The 16,310-nt window shown below is 45.8% G+C and overlaps 1 protein-coding gene across 1 annotated transcript; it reads right to left on the bottom strand.

Moving 5' to 3' along the window:
• Positions 1-23: 23 nt before the first annotated feature.
• EIF2B5 (eukaryotic translation initiation factor 2B subunit epsilon) lies at positions 24-14,570 on the bottom strand. Its single transcript, XM_072344867.1, has 16 exons — positions 14,333-14,570; positions 13,267-13,391; positions 12,405-12,590; positions 12,139-12,316; positions 11,034-11,114; positions 10,239-10,316; positions 9,852-10,164; positions 9,574-9,719; positions 9,165-9,303; positions 8,470-8,568; positions 7,722-7,829; positions 7,076-7,166; positions 6,212-6,335; positions 3,901-4,026; positions 2,378-2,488; positions 24-1,446 (listed from the first exon to the last, which is right to left on the bottom strand). Exons 1-16 carry the CDS (start codon positions 14,483-14,485, stop codon positions 1,381-1,383), a joined length of 2,124 nt encoding a protein of 707 aa, XP_072200968.1. The 5' UTR covers positions 14,486-14,570; the 3' UTR covers positions 24-1,380.
• Between the last annotated feature and the right edge of the window lie 1,740 nt (positions 14,571-16,310).

Raw genomic sequence — 16,310 nt, 5'->3', positions numbered from 1 at the left:
CAAACACACACCCAAACCAAGCAGGCCAGTATCACCAGGATCGGTTTTATTTGCTCCCTGAATTCAATATTGGCAGATACAGAAAACTCAGAGACCGTTTCCCCAGCATTTACAAAGCTAAGTTTGCACTGTCCGAAAATAAGCAGTTATGCACAATCCTGGTAGCGTTGAGTGCACAAGACGGCCCTGCAGCATCAGCTTGGAAGAGGCAGCACCCCCGGCCTCCTGCATCCAACGCTGTTCCCTCACTGACATTTGTGGCACCGTGGAACGGCCAAGTAAAGATCCTGAGTGGGCAGCTCCAGTGCGCATTTCCCCTCCCTCTCATGGGGTTTATTCTCTGCTCCTCCTGAAGGGGCAGAGGCAAGGTCAGAAAACCCAATTTATATGAACACCTATGAACAGAGGCTGCTCCTGAAAGCAGCTGGTTCAGCCCCCAGAGTAAAACACAGGTGTAGCTGTGCAGCAGGAGGAGCCAGGCATCTCTGCTCTCTTTGTATTAGGAAACAAACCAACAAGGAAACAGACACTTCTAAAACAATGTGTCTGCTAAGCTGGGGATGTGCAGAAGGCAGATTGCACCTAAGATGTAGTAAGCTATTCGGTGTGCATCTGCTATTAGCCAACCCCTGCAAGGGGAGCTGAGTTTACACCAGCCATCCCCTGGTTCTAAAGAAGGTGGAAACTCGTGGTATTACCAACTCTGCTGTGCAACCTCTCCTTAGCTCCTAGCACAGCAGGTGGCAAGAGGCTCTCCCTTTCATAAAGATCACAGAAACACCTTCTGGACTGCAAAGTGCCTTGGGCATCCTAAGACAACTCACTGTATCTTCTCAAGGCACTGGAACTCTTGAATCCCAGTCCTGCACTCCAGATCCTAATCCACACGCTTCTACTTACCAACCTTGCCAGCGTCTCTTCAGCAGGAGTTCTCTTAGCTCCAGAAGCAATAATGATTCCCAGTAACTCGGCTGTATGACCACACTCTTCCACAACCCAAACAGTTTGATTTACAAGAGTGTTGTATGTATTTGCATCCGTTTGCTCCCTTTGTATTGGTAACAAGATCCCAAAAGATAGTTTACAGTATACCCTATCCAGGCTCCACGGGGATTCTAGATGTCACTGCCTCCTGCTTTTCCCATTATTCTTTTTACACTGTGCTGCAACCCTCCAACATGATGTGCCACTAGGGAAGCAAGGGAGGCAGAGAGGAAGGGAAGTGGCAAAGTTGGGAATGCACAACACAATTAGTGATGGGATTGTCAGTCACTTTGATGTCAGGCCCCACATCTACACACCATGCACTGGCACTGATCTTGCCCTGCCCACTCAGCCCAGAAAGGCAGTGAGTGCCTCTTCTCATGCCAAGTCACCATGTCAGTCTTGGTCGCCGTCCGACGACTCTTCTTCTGCCTCCTCCAGCCACTGGATGAACTTCTGAAGCTGCAGACAGAATGAAACGTAACTGGGTCACAACTGACAAAAGAGGTGCTGGAAACACTCAACAACTAAGCTGTGCTGCTGTAAGTACTACTATCGCACATAAGAACAGATGCAGATTCACTGGATTCCTCCAATCAATTCCCAAAACATTCTGTCAGATGACAAAGTGAGAGTTTCCCAGAGGCTCAAGGGAGGAGAGATGACAGCAGCACCATAGCTAAAGCACTGGAAGCTCTGCCAGGAGAAACCTATTCCACCACAGACTGCTATAAAGAGGCAGCCTGTTCTTACCTTGAATAACCAGCTGAAAGCATTGCTGACCTCTACTATGAGTTGACTTTGCAAAGACTTTAAACAAAGCTGCAGTTCCTCAGAGATGGCTTTCTTCCCTTCCTGCTCTTACAGATCCATGAAGGAGGACTGCAACAAGGCTCAGCCAAACTGCAGCATAAAATCCTGTCTGATGGAGGGGGAAGTTATAGACTCCTTTGCAACACAAGCCAAATGAAACCACTCAGTACTGCAGATGCTTAGAAATATATGCAAAGGTGCCGGTGAGCCAGGAACGAAAGCTTCAAAGGAACTGCATGGGGCCAGCAAACAGGGCATTGGCCTAAAGCCCATTTCAAATGGGTGTTGGCTTAGAGAAACCATGCTGCTACTCCAGAAAGCACAGGCCTCCTGCTACAGAACCCACAAAAAACAATGCTCCTCTCCTCATACCTCCATTCTCCATCACAGCAGGATGCTTACAGCAGATCACACTGGACTGCAAAGCTGCACTGTTCAGCATTCAATATACTGGTGCATTACTGGCCAACCATGCAATGGCAGCTGTGCTCCACAGAGGGTGACAGTGGCATTGAACTCAACTCTGCAGTTCCTTCTAGCAGCTGTTGCAACAAACACACAATAAACTCCTGGGACTTACCCTCTGGTTCTTACGAAGCTGCTTTCCCTTGTCAGATGTGTCCCGCAGAGAGAACCAGTTGAGAATTACATCTTCTTCCAGAATTTCCAGCTGGTAAAATGTCATCAACACCTGCATCAATTAGAAAAGAACAAGGCTCCTTAGAAACTCTTTTGGGATGAGCTCACATCCAAGCTCCAAGTCCGCATATAATTTGTGGCTCCTGGCTCCACCTTTAACAGAAAACAATCCCTTTGTTTATTTTGATTTTGATGTTGAAAATAACTTTTTTCCCTATTAAGCTTTACGCTCCTGATAGCTGGGCTCTATGACACGTGATGAGTCAAAGCTCAAGCCCCATCAGCTTCAGCTCTGTGGTTGCCCACAGCTCTCAAGCATACCCTGCAACAAGAGGCCAGAGAGGGCGTCATCAGTTCAAGATGTTGCTTTGGTTCTCTTTTTAAAGCACTGAAAAGCCCATCCACAAAGTAGATCAGACCTGCCCCAGGCTCCCTCTTCCTGACAGTTCTCTCTTAAAATTGCCTTATGGCAGGTGTCAAAGCAATTGGTCATTTGACAGCTCAAACTCCTGCACAGTGCAGTGAATGTAAGATGCAGTCATTCTTTCTCAGGGTGCCTTTGTGCTCTGGCAAAGCGGGCACTTTGCAGTTGATCTCCTTTCGGCAGAGCACTGACAAAGCTGGCTGCCAGCTCCAAACATAAAGTGTCACTTCAATTCTCAGCCTCCAGGGAAACCCAGGCTCCTAGAACAATGGACACGTGCCAAATAATTGCTATAATTCAATGACATTTTGGCTCACCAAACCTCAGGGTTTTGGCTCTGATCCACGCTAAGTGCTTTGCCATTAGCCAGAAACTCTGCTAGCTGAAGTTAGGATTACTCTTTGTTTAGTAGACCAGGAGTTATGCAGACCTTATGAGAATTCTCACAGAAGAGATAGGGGATTCCTGAGACAATGGTATGGGGAAAAAAAAACAACCTTACAATCTAAATCAAATACTCTCAGTCTGAAAGGGCAGAGAGAATGTATGGACAAAATACTTGTAGGTAGGAATATACTGAAAACTCTAAGGAGCAGGGAGATAGGTAATAAGCCTCATGTCAGCTCCTCCTTATTCCCAGTTTCACAAGTAGGTCAGCCACAATAATAAATTCTTTTCCTATTCCCAGCATTGCTTGTTTTGCACTCTGAAGTAGCATAAATCATTTGCAGCTAGATCTCAGGCACCACAGATAGACAGAGGTGAACAGCCTCGACTCTCCACACAACGGCACCTAGGTTAGAAGCTGCAAAGTAACAGCTCAGTTCAGGCTTCATGTCGTATGTAATAATTAGCTGTGCTCAGAGTCATATGCAGCCAAAAAAAAAAGCAATTGTTACAGCTAGATTTTCTATACACACTCTCCAGCCGAGACCCCAATTTTCTCTCCTCTGAAGCAGACAAGCTGGTGATGTGAACAAAATGCATTTCATCACAACTGCAGCAAAAACGAGTCCTCAGAGCTGGGAGCGGATACTCACTTTAGCTATTGATGTACAAAGACTGTCGTGTTCCAAGAAGAATTCCTCAATGGCAAATAAGGCATTCAAGTGATCTGATGAACGTTTTATGTAGTTCTTAAACAATGGGGTCCAGTTCTTCAACAGCTGCAGGGAGAAAGCACAGAAGTGTTCCTGAGCTATGAGATAGATGTGTGTGCTCAACCCAACCTCTCAGCTGTGCTTGCACTGAGAAAATGACCCAGAATCGCATTTTACAGAACTCTTCAGCTGACCAGTTAATGCACTTGTCCTCCTCTGTCCATTAAACAGATGTCTGCTCACATGAGATATAATAACAAGACCTGGTTTTACCAAACACCCTTGAGAACACGTTAGCGTTCTTGGTTTTGATTCCCTGACTGGAATACTGGATTATCACAAAGACATTTAACTGAGCCTTCACATCACTTCAAAGCAGACTGACACAGAGCAGTTTGTACATGCTCTCAAACTTCCCACCAAAAAACAGCTAATGTTTTAGTGGAACTTTCTTTTGAAGCAGAAGAGCAAATAACAACAAAGAGGAAAAAAAGAGTGCCAAGAAAATTACCGGCTTCCATGTAAGCATTTTTCATTGTTACAACCATTTGTTCCCTGAATGCACGATCCCATGTTGTGTATCCTTGCATGTTACAGAGAGAAAGGATCCCTACCAGAAACCTGAAGAGACGCACCATAGATGCTAGCTGCTGGGCAGTAGTGCAAACAGTAGCCAGCTCAGCAATTACTAATACTTAGATTTGAGAAGCCCAAGCACGAGCTTGGTGAATTGCTAAAATTGCCTCTCCTAGATCTTTTCAGACACCTTCACCTACATAACTTTACTTGATACTGCTTCAGTGACAACAGAAGCACAGCAACTTCAGCCACAGTCACCCAAGGTGTGCCTACAGTCTGGGAAGGGTCATGTTTTCTGTACTTTCTCTGCTTTACAACTTGTACAAGAGCCAAACAAGACAATTGGCATCACTTCAAATTGGGCAACTATCTCCAACTATCTCTCAGACCTCTACACCTCACCTGAAAAATACCCACAGGCACATCCTTTACCAGATGGTCATTTCTTAAACTGTTGCAACACTGAGGAGCTTCATATTCAGGGGCCAGCACTTCAGAGCACATAATGTGGTTTCAAGTCAAATAATACATCATAACTATGGCATTTCCACAGTTTCCCCATCTGAGCTGTCTGAGACTGCTCCACCATTGCTATTGCACAAACAACCCACCTTCCTTTAGCATCTCCACACCAAAACTGAGCTACAAGGAGGGTAAGAAATGCAATTCAATTCTCCAAAGCTCGGTAGGCTTCCAATATTCAAGACTCTCAACAATTCAAATATTCCCATCTCATACAAAATAGCTTTGCCATTCGTAAGCCATTGTAAGCAGACCTCAGCCTGATAGAACTACTGACTGAGGCCACTTTAGCTGCATAGCTACAAACTTCAGCTACATTTTCACTATGCACTAACCCACACCAAGCCAGTGCTTGGGACTCTTAAGATGTAAGTATCAGTAACTTAAAGGACTGTACTTCTTACCAACTAAGCAACTACAAGTTGTTCACTGCTCTAAGAATCTTGGTGGCCGTTCTTTAAACAGGAACATTTGGAGAATGTGAGCCTCAGGTCTATGCCTAGGAAGATCATGCAGCAGATCTTCCTGGAATTAAGGAGCATGCAAGATGTGCAAGTAATCAGAGACAGCTAGCACAGCTTCACCAAGGGTTGATCATGCCTGATCAGTCTGCTGGCCTCCTAGGATGGAGTGACAGCATCGGTGGACAAAGAAAAGGCAACTGATGTCATATATTTGGACTTATGCAAGGCCTTTGACATGGTCCCACACTACTTCCTTATTTCTAAATTTTCCAGTGCCTTGGAAAAAAGCCTGTTGGGAGATGGGAGCTCCCTACTGCCCCAAGGAAAGGACTTAGGGTTAATTGGAATCTGGTTCCCGGAATGCAGGCCCATAAAGACAACTCTATCAGTCCCTCTCTGATCTCTTCTACAAATTACATATTCTACTATCACACAGGAAATAGGCAATAATCAGAGGTACTGAAGTAGAGCTCCTCACACCTGCAGTCTGAGTAGAGTTCTATCAAGCAGGTACAAAAATGTCAGCTCATTTTTGTTTCTTTAGAAGACAAAGAGGCTCACAAACTTGAGGAGTTCAAGTGGCTTCAGGCTTAAGAAAAAAGACTTATCAACCAGGAAGTACCTCAGGCAGACTCCTACACACCAGAAGACAAGCCCCAAGAAGAGTCAAATGGAGCAGCACTCACAGGAAGTAATGCTGAGAAATACTTCTGGGAGTCCAGGTTTGCATCCAGCTGATGTAATGGGAACTCCAGAATCACTTTACTGAGCACCTGCATCATCTCATTCAGACTGATGTTATATGCGTACCTGCAAGGAAAAAGGCAAAAGAAACAATCCAACAAACAATCCACAGAATCTTATCTTTGCAGATTACGGTTCCTCACAGAGACATAGTGGAAGACAGAAGTCAAATCTTCTGCTCTTTGTTTCTTTCCAGGTTGTCACACACACCCCCTCCCCCCGCCCTTATGTAAGACCAAAAGTCCTGAAAATCTGCTATCACAGAGGAACGAGCTGCAGCAGGGACAGCACCCTCATGTTTACTAGAGTGCTGCATGAATACTGTTGCGCAAAAGAAGGAAAACAGGTTTGTATTCAAGAAACATTAGGTAAAAGGCACTCTGATTACATGTTCCAGACTTGCTGCTGTATAAAGGCAGTAGACAAGCCACATCGCAGCACAGTTTCAGCTGCAGGCAGCTGGTTGAGCGCTGCAATGCAAAGAGCTGCAGTTCCTGCATGAACTTACATGAAATTGGGTCTAAGAATTGGCTTGCTCTCTCTTTTGGTCCATAGTTACTAAACAGTAATTCCACCTTCCGCTACAGAACTGGAGCTAATAAAGCTTAATGATTGAGGAAGCTACAGATGCATTATGACTGAATGTTGGTGGGAGTTAATCTCTGATCTGCATTTCTCCTTCTGCAACACTCGCAAAATTAATATGCAATAAACAAATGTAGGTATTCATGTGATTTCTCCTCTTTCTCAATCTGCTGACAAACACAACTATTCAGAATACAGTATCTTCATAAGGGGACACTCACTTGAGAGAGTTGATTTCCAGGACCAGGTTGTCACAGGAAATGTTTTCTTCTTCACCCCTCTGTAATGTACCCAGAACCTCATTCTGGAAAACTAATAGAAGAAAGGACAGGTAGTTCAACAGGTCAAGGAAAAACAGATTCTTCACTCTACTCCAAAGAAACCATGGCCTCAACAAAGGAAGTCTTCTGATACAGAAATCTATTTGCTCACCGCCAGTTTGCACAAATCCACATAAAGGATGCTTTAAAATAGTGGCATAATTCAAATAAAGGAAAAGATCTGACAAGTATCATTGATCTAACCACGCAAACCAGTACAAATCTATTCATCTTCACAATCTTTCAGAGCAGTTTCTATTGTACGTCTACAATCAATCCTTTCCTATTCAGGAAAACCCCACATTCCCTCACCTAAAGACAGGAATTCAAAGCTAGAATTCATTAATTTCCTTCAGGCAGATTTTTTCAGGTGAAAAAGGTGAGTATTTCTTTCCTCATTTAGTCTAAATCCATTTAAAACCCACATTAACTTCACAAAATAAACCAAACAAAAAAATAAAGCATATCTGCCAAAAGAGGCAGCTACTACAAGAAAGTGATTGAGCACAGTAGCAGTAAGCTTGTTCTCAGCAGCCCCATCTCTCACCTTTGATGTCATCTAGCTGAGGGGATGCTGCCCGGCTGTCTGGCTCCTCAGAGCCCATGCTCAGGTCGCTGTCTGACTCGCTCTCTTCTTCTGAAAACATAGCTGGGCCTGATGAAGAAGACACGGTACTCAGTGCTCAAAAGTTGTCACATGAGTGAAAAGCCAGGTGTCACAAAAAAACCCAAACAAACCAGAATTCATATCTGAGTCAGCAACTATCTGTCCTTGCAAGGAATACTTTACTTACAGGTCCAGATGGTTAGAATTGCTGCAGAGGGAACACTACAGCTGGCACTGGGACAAGGGGACTTTTTATTTAAGAGTCCGCAGGCAGACAGCAAAGGACAGGGACAGAAGCAAATGCATCTCATGCAGACTGCTGACTCATTATAGAGCTGTGTCAGCACTCTGTCACCAGCTGGAAGAAAACCAGAACCCAGGACAGAAAAAGCCTGTCCCCTCTACGGGAAGATCTGTCAGCCCATGGTGTGCCCTTCAGAGAACAGACAGCTGTGTGCACATTCATGCAGGTGAACCATCTTTCGCAGAGCACAGGGAGAACCCAGCCCATCACTTTCTATGCAACTTCTCATATCCACACACAAATACATTATCTGGAAGCCTGACTGCTTCGTGAACCCCAAGCCTTATCCTGGGAACTATCATCAGTGTTCCACTCAGCAAGTTTGCCTGACAGTGAAAGTCTGTCTGTCCATCTCCAGGTTAACCACACTAAACTCCTTCTCACCCCATAGACTCTGTCTCTGCTCTTCATCATCCTCATTTTTGTCATCTGCTTTCCAGAGGTAGCCTCTGCCTTCTGAGCCTACATCCTTCTTGTTGTAACCTGAAAAAGAAAAAACAATTAGAAGGTAGGTTTATCCATAAGCAGCTCCAATACCAGTGTATTTTAAATACACTGGTAAAATTCGCATACTGCTGCTCCTAGGCATCCTATATCAAGAGGAAGCTGGGGTTCCCCCAGGTGCATACAGTTGTCAGCTTTTATCTTCCAAATTGCCTTGAAAAGTGACCATCTTAACCCCTGCAACAAAAGCAGCATTCTACTGAACAGATCCCTCACCAGACTGGTAGGATCAGTATCTCAGGAAGTCCTTGGACACAGTCCAGGTACAAGGACATACACCTTATACCTTCCTTGAATGAAACATCTTTTTCAACTTCAGCATAACTCCAGGAAAAATGGAAAAGAGCTGAGTCCACACAGACTTTAGTGCTCGAATACCAAGGCAGAACACCCCCAGTCCAACAATTTCCACCAAATAACCTTGCTTGACTTACTGAAAGCACATGTTCCAAGTTGAACGCAGTGTTAAGTTCCTGCCTGCAACTGCAGAGTATAGAATGAGGAAAAGACCCCCAGAAGATGGAGGGTGAAGTCCTTTGTACATCCCAAGAGCATGGAGCCAGAAATGCTCGTACCTTTCAGCTTCACTTTGCTCTCCTCCTTGTTCACACCAGAATCATCACTGAACTGGTCGTCATCCTCCTCCTCCTCATCTGGTGGGTGCAGAGAGATCACTGTTCCCTCTGAAAGAGTGATGTCAGGACCAACAACTACCTGAAAAATATGTGCAATGTATCTCAGTGAAGTAATATACCCTGACCAGGAGGGAGGATAGCAGCTCCAGAAATGCTATTCCAAGGGAGGGTCAGAAAAACATAAATGAAGACAGCACTGATAGACCACATATCAAGCTTCCCTAGCCAAAGTCTTTGAAGGAAGAAAAAGTGGGAGCAGCAACACACCACCACCTCTGAGAAAACGCCTGGAATAGCCCTGTATTCTGGTATGGCCAAGGAAAGCAAAATAAAAACAAACATATGTCACCTGTGAGGAGAGGACACAGTGAGGTTTCAGCTTTACTTTCTCCTTCACTTCAGCTTCATCACAGATAACAGAATGGTGGATCTGCACATTATCTGCTATGTGTACTCCATCCCAAAGAAAAGCTCCATCCAAAGTGACTTCATCACCTGTTACACATCAACAAGTACAAATACTCTGAGCAAGGTAGACTGCTATTCTCCAACAGTATTGAGTTCACTAGTAAACGTCTTGTGCCCTTATCTGGCATGCCATACACACACCCCCATTCCCGTACTCACCTATCCTACAGTTCTGCCCAATAACACTGTTCATTATTGAGCAGTTGCTGCCGATGACTGTTCCCTGCCCAATGAGTACATTCTCTTTCAGCATGCTGCCATGACCGAGGCTAACGTCCACTCCCCGGTAAATGTTGTGTTTAGAATGGGTATAATTCTGGTTCTTGTCATCAGTGAAGTTCATCTCCGGAGTCAAAGGATAAACCCAGCGCCTGATGATGTCAGAGCACACAGCTTCATACATTAGTAGGTTGCATATGTGAGCACCATACTCTTCTGTCGTTACGTGCATATGGATTTGGTTCCCCAGGATCTGGAAACAGGATATGTCAGAGGATTCTCTAGTCCAAGGTAACAGGATCTCCCTTGTAACATTCCTCTCCTTACCTCCTCATTCACTAACAGACCACGCACAAAGTCATCTCGTGTCTGGTAGTCAAAATTGTCTGTGAAAAGCTCAGCCACCTGTCAGGAATAAAATGTAAGGAAGTAACGTAATTACAGAAGAAGTGGCCAGGGAAGTCAGTTAATTGATGGCTGCTCAGTGGTTCTCAGAGAGATGACCTACGTGTTACAGGAACGTAAAGCTCTTGCCTTGAATAAAGCTTTGCTTCCTGCTGGTAGGAATGCTGACCTTCCCATCTCTTCCTCCTATCTTAGGCTATGAACAAATTCTATTTTCAGAATAAGTAAAAAATACCTTTAGCCCCTCCAAGCTGTACACCCAGCTTTGCTTTGTAGTTCTACTTCCAAAGCAAAACTTGAGACCAGCCTTTTAAGATTTGGAGGAAATACTACGAAGCCTACGTGGAATAAACCTGACTCTTAGCTTAACATGGTACTAGCTTTTAAGTACAAATGCTTTCACAGCATAGCCATCACCTCTGCTCCACAGACTTGACTTTACTCCAAGTGAAACTGCTTACTTTCCAGCATGGTATCATTTTGTGCAGTTATTCAGTCTAGTGATGCACATACTGTTTAGCTCTGCCTGGGCTTGAGCATGGAATGCCACACAGACTGAGCTCTTGCAGTCAGCACAGCAGTGACAAAATCAGTCACTGAGCATGTCTTGGAGTTCTGATTTCCAAACTTAGTACATCAAAGGCACTCTCCACCTATCAGCAGTGCAAAGCAAGCAATGCCAATTGAATTTTGGACCCTCTGATGGACAGAACTCACCTGTGGAGAACAGATGCTGATGTGACAATCCAGCAAGTCATGGCGCACCTCAACATTCTCAATAGAGTTCTGAAACAGACTCTGAAAGATGAAAATATCAGATGAACTGAGTGTCTCACTCACTACTGTGCCCCTAAAATCTTCTACAGGCCAGAAGTATCATATTGATTGAATTCTTGAACTAGGTGCTGTTCTGGAGATCAAAGAACTCTACCATCAACACTGAGACACAAGCTGAGCAGGCACAGCCAGTTGCACACATCTATGCATCAGTCAGCAGGGACTGCCCTCATCCTTACACAGTGCAGTCCTCCAAGAAACAGCTTGTACATCAAACAATCCCTTTTCTTTCAGGAGGCTCCTTATCTTCAGTTGCTAAAAACTACAAATGTACAAAGAACGCTAATAACTCAAAATGCAGTATTGACAGCTTTTGTACCTCCTGTGGATTTATACAGCTCTTTCTTTTTTCCCCCCCTCTTTGATTTCAGGCAATGATTTGTTCGTTTGAAGGTGAAAAAAAAATAGTCTACTGATCACTGCCTTGGGGATGAAAATACCATACATTCGTAGTTTTAGTTCTGAGTTGAAAAACACCTATTTATCTCACTGGAGAAAATACCTCCACAGATATTAACTGAGCTCTTATTACATTATTAGCAGAACCCATAATCTTTCTAAGGAAATAGTACAGATAGAAGAGGTGAGTAGTAATACAACTTGCATCTCCTGTAATTCCACCGTGTCAGGCTCAGTGTTGCTTAGAAATGGACTATGTATGGCAGTAGCAATGGAGCTCCATATACTACTGTCATACACAAATGATCTGTCAACACAGATCATCCATCTCCTTCATTTCATATAGCAGAAAGGATTCAAACTGCCCCACCTTCAAATGCTGAAACGAGTCCCAGCACCATTTCACCGAGCCTCAAATAAAGTTAAGGGGAAAAAAAAGTCAGTTTACCAAGAGTTACTTCCTATCATCTGCTCCTCCAAAAGAAGCAGCAAGAACAGTTTCCCAGCCCTCACTCAAGGAGGATTTCCTTGGGGTGGGCTGCTTCCCTACTGCAGCCCTTTTCCACCCATCAGCTTCCAGACGCACCATGGGAAAGCGGAAGCGTTTCAGCCCCTGGGTTCTCTGATAGTGAAGGACACGGTTTGTGGCACTGTCCATAGCAATAACAATGTCATCCTCTTTGCACCTGGCATGGTGACCAGGTGAGGACTCCTTAAAAATCATCGTCATCACAGAAACATTCTTTTCCATCTTACGACGTAACCTGGAAAAAAAAAAGAAAGAGGACAACTTTAAAATCACTCTCCAGACAGACAGAGCCCAGACAAGCACGAGCTTCTTTCAGCACCTACTTGTGCTCTTCCAAAGCTCTGGATATATTCAGGTTGGATACCACATCCCCAGTGACGAGAATGAAGTCAGAACGAACAAGGGACTTGGCATCAACATCTCGCAGCACATCACCGAGGGAGCGGTACAGATCTGAAGTCACAAAGCGCACCGTGTTGGGAGAGGTGTGACGGCACCACTTGGATTTTCTAAAGGACAGAAATACATCAAAAAGGTATTAAAACGTTATTCCTATAGACAACACAGGACACTGAGTTCTGGAGAGTGACACAACCATAAATGAATGCACAGAGAATCCCATTACAGCGAGACCTCCATTTAAACACTTAGGCAGGTCCATTTATGTGCAGGAGATGAACTGAAGAACATCAGACCAAGGCTGAAGCTTATGGGAATTTAAGAAACTGGACTAAAAGCCAAGTTAGACAGTGGAGAAATGAAGAACGTTGCACACAGCCCAGTGTTTTTTCTCTGAAAACAGTACAGAAAAGACCGCATGCTTCCCTTTAGCATGCAAACCTGCAGACAAAGCTGCTGTCAGACACACCTGCTTCCATAAGCTTCATTACACATCAAGACAGGGTGTAATGAAAGGGCTGGTGCTGCAATTTAAAAGCTAGACAGACAACTCCTGCATTTAAATGCAGTTCTCAAACACTCATTTTAAACACTGAACAAACACGCTCTGACACAGGAGGAATGATATGTTTTGAGATGTATTAGGAGGCATTCCTTTGAAAGGCAATCCATAGCACATGGTTTTCAGCAGAAGGATCAGTGTAATATAAAACCTTTAAGGTTTGTTGGAGGATAAGAAGAATACGTTCCATCTATTCCAAGCTAAAAAGGAAAAGAGATTCTTACTGTAAATGCTCTTTTATCTCAGCTGACTTCCAACAGCAGAAAACAAAGGTTTCTTCTACTCCAGTTGCTGTTAGGAACTCCAAGGTATAATCAATCATGGCCACATTTGCCATAGGTAAAAGAGCCTGAGAGAAAGAGACATACAGAGATCTGAACATCGTATTCCAGTAGAAGGAAGTACCTCCCAACCTCAGCAGCAGTGTCAAAAGACAGAGAAACAAGCAAACAAACCCATGAATAACTGCACTATCTCCTTTCAAACAGAACATTCAGAGTGGACCTGAACAGCGGGAACTGATTTCTGATATTCTGTTGGGTCAGATCCTCACTTCACAATGGAAGGCATAAACAAGGTTAAGTTTCCACACAGCAAGCTCGTTAAGAGGATCTGAATGAGACTAGAAATAGAGAAAATCCCAGTATGCCAATTCCCTGACTCAGGCTGTCACAAGAAAAGCCTGTCAGATGTGAGTGATGAAGCCACAGGAACACGCGTGTCCAGAATACAAGAGTAAGGAAAAGAAAAAGGACCCCAATCGATGCAAAATAAGTATTCCCTTGTCTTGAGACTCAGCTTGTGCCCTTTAAACCAAGTCACTCAGTTACAACTGAACGCTGCCTTACTACTCTTTAACTCTTTGTTCATTGTTTTGTTCGAGGCTCGACGCTATGAGAACAATTATGACTACAGCAGACATTTCATTAGCAAATGAGCTCGTGTGCTGCTCAGCCCGCAGCTCCCTGGACACTCTTTCCTCCAGCCCATGTCTTTCTGATGCAGGCAGCCGAAGTGCTTTCCCCGTCCGTTTTGCTGTCCGTATTATCCCACTCCGTACTGGCACAAGGAAGACGCTGCTTACTGCTCTGACAGCACTGCACGGCCCGCCTCTCCCTGCCGCATGGCAAAGCCGTCACGGCCACGCAGCGCTGCCTCCCGAGCGGCGCCCCGCTCCCTTACAACGAGGAGAACTACCGGAGGCTGCTGGGCCCGGCAGCAACCCGCGCCCCACCCGGTACCGCGCACCCTCCCTCAGGGCAGCGGGCGGAGAGAAGAGGGTTTCCTCACCCGAGGACGGTCTTTGGAGATGGGGAAGAAACGGCGGTTGAAGCTGTCGGCGACCAGCACGGCCTGGAGCGGCGGCGGGGGCTCCTCCTGCGGCTCGGAGCCGCGGGCCGCACCAGCACTCGCCCCACGCTTCGCGGAGCCGCGGGCCGCCATCTCCTCACGCTGCCACCGCTCCTCCTTCCGCTTCCGGTCCCACGCCGGAAGCAGCAACGGGAGCTCGGCGGGTTCAGAACGCGAGACCGAAGGGCTCCGCAGTGCTGGATAACCCCGCCTTTCCCTTAGCTATTAAAACGTGGTGCCAGCTGCCCACAGGCACTTGTGACTGTGCCCCTGCCGTGCTTTGTGTGCCGTGTGACTGAGCTGCTTGACCTCAGTGGCTTAAAACAAAGCAGCAAGGATGGACACGGCGAGAAAATAAAAATGAGCTGCCCTGGGGAAATAAATTGTCCCCATTCTATTCAAAAATAGGTGTCTGCATCCCATTGGGAATCCTGCTGCCACAGCAAAGGAGATAACCCCTGGAAAAAGGCTCCCAGATCGTTACAGCCCGAGGATTTAACTAAGATGTGGATCAGTCATTGCCTGAAGGCAGGACGGCATCTTCCTGCCTGCCTTCGTAGCATTAGATGTATAAACAGCACCAGAAATCAGGTCTGGCCCAGCCTGCACAGCCACTGCTGCCCATGTTGAGACACACAGAACTTGATGGGACAACCAGCAGATTATCTGGATCATTGCATCCTGTTCTCTGCAAATGAAGCAAATTTGAGGCAAATTTCCAAGACGTTGCCCTGGTAAATCAGCAGGAGCAAAGGAAGGCAAAATGGATGTAATTGCTAATGAATTGAACTCAAAATTCAACCTGATAAATGTTCCTTAGGTTTGGCAGAAATATTTCCCATCGGTGTCAGTGAGGACCTGCAGGCAGGTAGCATTCACACCAAACATTTTCTGAAAGCAATAGAATTGCAGGAGAGCTTTTATAATTGAGATTAATTGGGCAGGAGGTGGAAGGACCCATGAACTGTGGGGCTTTTTCTACTCCGTCACCCCTTAGAGCATCATGGAGCAGCATCCAGCAGCTCTGGGAATGGAGAGCTGTGGGGATGCTCTGCTTTCTGGAGCATCCTCCTTCCAGCCTCCATGCCTACGTAGGTAGCATGGGGCACTTGGTACAGGGTGTCTGTCACCACGGCCAACCTGGGCTTACTCAATGGCTGATGTTTGTTTGCCAGGTATAGAGAGGGGTCCACCTACCTGAGCTGCCCCAGAGCTGCTCCTCCCCCTTCAATTATGAGCAGCTGATAGGCCATGCTTACAGCTTCCAGCTCTCCTGTGTGCTGGAACAGCTCTGTTCCCAACTCGGGATTTGCATGAGCACCAACCCAAGCCTTGCAGGTAAAAAGAGACCTGCAGGCCACAAGTAGGTCAGCAAAGGTGAAGCCCAGACTGACTCTGCTTTGTGTCCCAACCCTCCCACGCCCTGGGCTCCAGCCAGGCTGGCAGCAGGGACATTGACTCACAGGCTGTGCCTTGTTCTTTGCTCTTTCGTGCCCTCTCCTCTGCTTCTCAGAAGCAGGTTTCTGCCAGATGAGCTGCTGGGCTTCCTCCACTCTTAGCATCCTGCTGCTCCTTTGTTGGCAGCCTTGAAATGTGGAGAAAAAAGACAAGCCACCCAGTCATCACCTTCTGGGGTTGTCACATACCACAGGATGCTACTTGCAGAACTGCTTAGTAGCTTTTTCCACTAGCAAGGTGCTGAGCATCATTCACCCACCAAAGGGCAGGATGTGCTACTACTACCACCCTGCATCTCAATTGCCCTCAGCTTGACTGGGCTGTAGGGTACATTGCCCTGCATAGATGAGTTTCCAACCCTTTAGAAGCACTGCCCCAAACCTTGCAGTGTTCTTGCTTTCTCCATGTGGTCTCAGCCAGCAACAAACTCCTCATGTGGCTCTTGGGCAAAGCCTGTATG

The sequence above is a fragment of the Excalfactoria chinensis genome, chromosome 9 (genome assembly GCF_039878825.1).
Source record: "Excalfactoria chinensis isolate bCotChi1 chromosome 9, bCotChi1.hap2, whole genome shotgun sequence".
Taxonomy (NCBI): Eukaryota; Metazoa; Chordata; class Aves; order Galliformes; family Phasianidae; genus Excalfactoria; species Excalfactoria chinensis.
The sequence above is the reverse complement of the archived record's forward strand: the minus strand, read 5'-3'. Positions and strand labels throughout refer to the sequence as shown.

Coding starts and splice junctions, on each gene's coding strand:
- EIF2B5 (XM_072344867.1), bottom strand. CDS start 14,485: ATGGCGGCCCGCGGCTCCGCGAAGCGTGGGGCGAGTGCTGGTGCGGCC. Junction 11,115..12,138: donor AACGCTTCCGCTTTCCCATG/GTGCGTCTGGAA, acceptor TTCATCTTTCAG/AGTCTGTTTCAGAACTCTAT. Junction 10,165..10,238: donor GTCTGTTAGTGAATGAGGAG/GTAAGGAGAGGA, acceptor TCCTGTTTCCAG/ATCCTGGGGAACCAAATCCA.